This window comes from Balaenoptera ricei, chromosome 2 (assembly GCF_028023285.1).
Source record: "Balaenoptera ricei isolate mBalRic1 chromosome 2, mBalRic1.hap2, whole genome shotgun sequence".
In the NCBI taxonomy this organism is placed as follows: domain Eukaryota; kingdom Metazoa; phylum Chordata; class Mammalia; order Artiodactyla; family Balaenopteridae; genus Balaenoptera; species Balaenoptera ricei.
This window is the reverse complement of record NC_082640.1, coordinates 148,679,669-148,685,668: the sequence shown is the minus strand read 5'-3', so window position 1 is coordinate 148,685,668 and position 6,000 is coordinate 148,679,669. Positions and strand designations below refer to the sequence as shown.

The 6,000-nt window shown below is 38.6% G+C and overlaps 1 protein-coding gene across 1 annotated transcript; it reads right to left on the bottom strand.

Annotated features, from left to right (window-relative positions):
- Window positions 1-1,352: 1,352 nt before the first annotated feature.
- LOC132360659 (von Hippel-Lindau disease tumor suppressor-like) lies at window positions 1,353-2,198 on the bottom strand. Its single transcript, XM_059915740.1, has one exon. The coding sequence runs from the start codon at window positions 2,129-2,131 to the stop codon at window positions 1,517-1,519; it is 615 nt and encodes a 204-aa protein (XP_059771723.1). The 5' UTR covers window positions 2,132-2,198; the 3' UTR covers window positions 1,353-1,516.
- Between the last annotated feature and the right edge of the window lie 3,802 nt (window positions 2,199-6,000).

Genomic DNA, 6,000 nt, shown 5'->3' with positions numbered 1-6,000 from the left:
AAGATTAGGTGGGAAAACTGTAAGGCGTTTGATTCATTTACTTCACTCTGATATCAGAGCACAGGAATTGTGCTCAAAGGACCTAATAAAGATGCCAAGAAATATCCCAACATTATTTATAAAAGGAAGGCTGCACTCATGTCTATGAAGAGCTTATAATACCATGGAAAAATATTTAAGTTACAAAGTTAAATGAGAAAGTAGAATACAAAACTGTATACTCAGTATGATCTCAACTACGTAAAACCAAGCCAAAAAGAGGCTACAAGTTCAAAATGTTAAGTTAGTGGTTGTATTTAAGTAGTGTATCTAATTGGATCTTTTCTCTTTATTTTTCTGTCTCTTCCAACACTTTCTCTACTGCGGAGTTTTGTTTTTTGTTTTTTGTTTTTTTTAACGATTAGCTACCAAAAAAGGATGCCTGATAGAAGTATTGAATTTGAGTTAATGAATTTAAGTCCAGCCTATAGGAAAGGATCTGTACATGTATAAAATTAGAAAACATTCCAGGCTACCCTCTGAATCCAAGGTGTGTTAGCAGTAACTTCCAAGAGGCTGGAGGGCTTTGTCCTCTCCTCCAGCCAGGTGCAAAGTGTCACCAGATCCTGCCTGATGAAAAACTGCTGAATCGAACGAAAATGTCATGGATTTACAAAAAGGAACAGAAGTACCCACATTTGGCAAAAACCTATTTATAGTACAGGAGTAGCTCTTTAATAATATGACAAGGGGACGGCTATTTTCTCCTATCTTCTGTGCAGATAGCAAGTTTCAAAAAAGCTATCATCAATAAGAACTGTAGAAAGCTAATCCTGGCTTAGAAACAGAAATAAAACAGCCCTGCGACAACAGCGGACAGAGAAAAGCCACGATTTAGCAAATTATAAAAACTGCTTTCTATAACATTGATGCCCTTGAAAACATTCGTTTACTGTATATACTTTAAGGTCCCCACTACCACCCGCTCTCAAAAAAAAGGGTGAAAACCTCTAACACTTTCTACCAAAGTAGTCACTGGTTTGTTCATTCAGCAAACACTGAGGGAAGGCTCATAACGTGCGAGGCACTGGAGTCTCAAAGAGCCGACGGCTATGCCCCTGCCCCAAGGACACCTTGGTCTCTCAGAGTGGGACACGGGCACATCACCAAACATGATACAGGAATGAAAAGCAGACGCCACTGCTTTCCTACAACTCAAGAATAAGCTACAATTCTCACTGAATTACTTACACAAAAGTCCTTACACAGAAACTTTCCTGACTCACTAGGAGACAAAAATGCAACTCCTTTCCCTTGAAAAATACTTCTAGAAGGGACAGGCATTAAATTACATTTTGTGATATTTGCCCTTAAACATCACAGTGCCCAGTAGTGAGGTCAGTTAACTTTCTTTTAAGCAATGGAGCATTTTTACTCAAAGAATGAGACACTTTGAAGCCGAGAAAAAGTGACCAGCCCTAGATCTAGATCGAGACTTGTCAGGACTGTCAAAAGCCGAGACCCAGGAGTGTACATTTCAATTAAAATCTTCAGTCTCCTCTGCCATCCACTGATTTTCAATATGCTCCTGGGGCAACCGCTCCAGGTCCTTCCACACATTTGGGTGGTCTTCCAAATCTTCGTAGAGGGATCTCACGATGTCCAGTCTCCTGTAATCCTCAGGCTTGACTAGGCTTCGCACAAGCTGGAGGCACTGCTCTTTCAGGGTGTGCACTGGCAGTGTGATGTTTGCAAAAATAGGCTGTCCATCAACATTGAGAGACGGCACAAACAGCTCGGTTTGGTTAACTAGAAGCCCAGCAGATGTCCCAGCATCTCGGAAGAGCCAAAGATGACCCCGGCAGCTATGGATGCGGCGGCCCGTGCCGGCGGGCAGCCTCGGGTAGGGCTGCAGCTCGCCGTCGAAGTTGAGCCACACGGGCAGCACCACGCGCGGGCTGCGGTTGCAGAAGATGACCTGGGACGGCTCGCGCGTGTTCACTGAGCGCAGCATCCGCCGCGGCCGCCCTGCCTCCATCTCCTGCTGGGAGCCGGGCTCCTCCTGGTGGGACTCTTCCGGGCCGGACGCCTCCGCGTCCGCCTCCTCCGCGCCGGCCTCGGCCTCTTCCGCGTTCCCCGCCTTCCGGGGCATTACCTCCCGGAGCCTAAAACTCGGTAATTCAATATTTTGTCGGGTGTCAATGGTAACACTAAAGAAAACAAGCTATGTCTTTTGACTGGTTGATTAATCTTTATACACAGAATGACTTTCTAGACATATGGCCTCTAAAGGACAAGGTATTTCATTTTCAAATGTAATACCATTAGTTTCTGCTGAGAAAATTTTATAGGCAACTAGTTGAAGTTTACAGAGAGAATACCTTCAGTTAACCAAGTATAATAATATAGACAATGTATCAGTTACGCTGCAAGAGACTAGGAAACTATGAGATAATCAACTATTTAAAACATTTAACAAAGGCAGAAGAGTTAACAAATTTGAGACTATAGCAAAATTCATTTCAGTTAAATCATTTACACTATATGAAGTTCAGCAAATTGTGTGGGTTAACTGAAAATAGTTAACTTAAGCTAACATAGCCCAATTCATTAAGTACTATGGTGATAAGGTACCTGAAATCAACCTGTAGATAATTATACGAAAGCTTTTTTGTTGTCATTTATCTTAAATAAGACTTTTTAAAGCCTCATATTGAAGTGCTTGTAAGAAAAGCACTTTTTTATGTGCAGGGAGAAGCTGGGAAACATGAGTAAGGGTAGGCACATGACGACTACGGAGCAGTGGACGTCCACAGCTATCAGAGCTGCTGTGCCCACTACAAGACCAAAGTGCCATTTTACCAGCCATGTCTCCGATGAGGTGGTCGCCTTCCTGTCCTCTGTATCCTTAAAATAAGCCTCCAGCATTTAAGATAACGTGAATGTGCCTTTGTTCCTTGCAGCTAAATAGGAGCCTGTCCAGACTGTTCTTAAAAAATCCAGACCCACCGTATACAGCATATTAAACCAAATAATTCAAGCATAAGAAACACCACATAAAAGGGGGTTATACAGCCTGAGACTTTGGCATTTACTTTAATTCAGGAAATTTTTTTTAATGTGCAATGAAAATTACTACATAGTTGTTCAAAAGATAAATGAAAATGTGAGAAGTTAAGCACCCACAGAGTCTAATCAATGCCATTTTAAAAAGTAAGCATTCTTCAAACTGTAATTTAATTCAAGAATCAAGTGTAGGTTGGGAAGGCATTAATAACTCTTTATTTTCCTAGGTTCTTTATCTCAAAGCAAGAGTAATTTTCAGCCCATAGAGTTCATTTTTAAAGATACCTCAATTATATTTTTTTCCATATATACATGTGTGAATCTTCTTGTCATAACTGAAATAGGTTATTAGAAGAGGCTATATAGTGTACCTAATTCAACTTGATAAAAAACAGACGCTGTCAATTGAACCATGAGAGCTTTGTCTCCCATCAGTCTGAGGATCTGTATAAACACAAGCTTTCAATTATTACTCAAGAAAATCACCTCAAAAGCACATTAACCACTAATAATCACTTTCGTTTCCTTGACATCCAAGTACTTTTTAAAAGCTTACACTTTCCAGCTGTAATTATTTTGAAGTTTAGCATTCATATCTTTGCATTTTTAAAGCAATATGCAGTTCTTAATATTTTTGAAAAGTCAGTAAATGGTTCTGTATTATCTTGAATTTACAGCTGACAAAAGGATTTAGACAAAAAGAGATGAATTTCTCAAGGATACACAATGAATCAGTGACAGAACTAGGATAGAAATTTTTTACTAAAGCTTCTAGGTCAGAAAGCTACAAGTATTCAAACCATTTGGATAAAGTTTTTTAATGCATTTCCGTATCATATCACTGTTCTGGAAATCCCTGTAGAAGACAAAAGTCTTTGCCTAAAAGTTGGTTCAGTACCTCCTCTGGCAGTACAAAATAATTTGCAGATGGTACAACTGTATCTGTTTCAGGGAACAAGCACTTTAACAGGCTGTTAAGGAGACTGGGAATGTTTCCTCACATTTAATACATCCACTCACAGTTAGGAAACCTTTGAGGCATTAAGAGAAAGGGGTTATAAACCCAGATGGGATCTTAGATGAGCTTACAACCACGTAAACTCTTAACAGTACCAGAAAACAAAGACAACTCGCTATGGTTTCTTATAGAGAAGTGCACATTTCCAGGGTAGTTTTCTTCTGAAGAAATAAACTATAAAAAATTATTTTAGTTTCCAAGTGAAAAATATTCCCCTAATAAGCATCCATACAAGCTCCATTTTCTTTATGGTTACACTTCTTTTATTTATTGTTTGTTTTTTTTTTTAGATACCCCAAGTAAACCTGGTATCTAACACTAAAACTACTATAATGACAGTTTTCTACTCTGAACAATACTTTCATACATTAAGATTTCTGAAAGTAAAGTGGTATGGTTTTAAAATGTAGCTTGTGTTTATGAACACTGCCACAACCCCTCTTCTCCCACAAAACGTTAATTTCGTAAATATTTAATATTAAAATCATGTATTTACAACTTGGTGCCATTTTATTATAATCAAGTTGACAATACAAATAGCTTACTTTAATAGGTAACCAGTATTTGGCCACCATATTTTAATTCTGAAAACCCACTGTTAAACACAAATATTTTCTATTTTAACTCTGCCCGGTAAGCTTCAATTTCACATCTAAAGCAAATCTATCAAGTGCTTCACACCCTATCTTCAAAATGTATTCATGAAAAACTTGCTATCAGCTACAGCACTACATTGTCAGATGTAACCATATAGCAAGTCACCTCAGCTTAATTCAATTTTGTTACTTTTTGTCTATCTTTCTACATTTTTTGCTCTTAAGATTCTGGCTGTATTCAACTGTCAACAATTACAAAGACTGATAACCAGTGTAATGGAGGGTCCCTTGCAAATACTGTTAGTAGGAATGTAAATTGGCAGGCTTTTTGGAGTTCAATTTGGCAGTAATTAACAAAATTTTATATATACACAGCGTTTAACAAATTTATGTGTAGATTAGGTTTATTCAACAGAAATACCAACCTGAGTGAGACAAGATATACACACAAAGATCAATGTAGCATTGTTTGAAATAGTGAAAAATGAAACGAAACTGTGCAGAAGTTAACAAAGCAGGCCTGAGACTGCTGTCCTAAAAAGGCTTTCTTTGCAAGGTTGGTCTGAGAACTTGCAAGAGTCTGAGAACTTGGCAAGTAAACAGTTCTCCACACTGATATAAAGCCTTCCCTAAAGACCCACACCTGGGTAAATGAAGGCATCATGGAACTGATGTACTACATAACCCAGACTGCCCCGCACCTGAGGCTCAACTGGTTTCAAATAAACTTTCCTTACTGTTTAAGCCATTTTGAAGTGGGGTTTTACTTCTTGCAGCCAGTCTGGATTTCCATCTCTGTTGGCTTACAAAAAACGACTCTGTAATTATAGGCCAGAGCCCTGTATCTGTACCCCAGATGCATTACTAACTCTGTGAATGTGGACAAGGCACTTACCATCCGGAGGTACAGTTTCTTCACTGTACAAGTGAAATGATACCTTTTAAAAGTACTGTTGTGAAAAAATAAGAGGGCAACTCACTGTGTTAGTTGTACAATGTCTGTAAACTTTAATGTTTATACAAATCCTAGCAAATAAGCTGGTATGCAAGTGGCCAATAATGGATCCCAACGTTAGAATATTTAAACCCCAATGTTAGAATATTTAAACCCCAGAAGATCTGCCCAATATCCACATCATGAAAACTGCCCTATCTGTTACCAGAAACATCTGAAGTCAAGGAAAACAAGGGAAACAGTCAAGGGAAACAATTTGGTTTTACGGCTAATGTGACAGCACAGATTCTAAAAAGTGAAAGTTTTGTCTGGGCTAGTGTTAGTATTTTGATTTTAAAAGATTACACACGTTTTCACTCACGGGGTATTTGTAGAATTCCTGAATA

What these genes read in the sequence shown, in the direction of transcription:
- LOC132360659 (XM_059915740.1), bottom strand. Translation starts at nt 2,131, where the DNA reads ATGCCCCGGAAGGCGGGGAACGCGGAAGAGGCCGAGGCCGGCGCGGAG.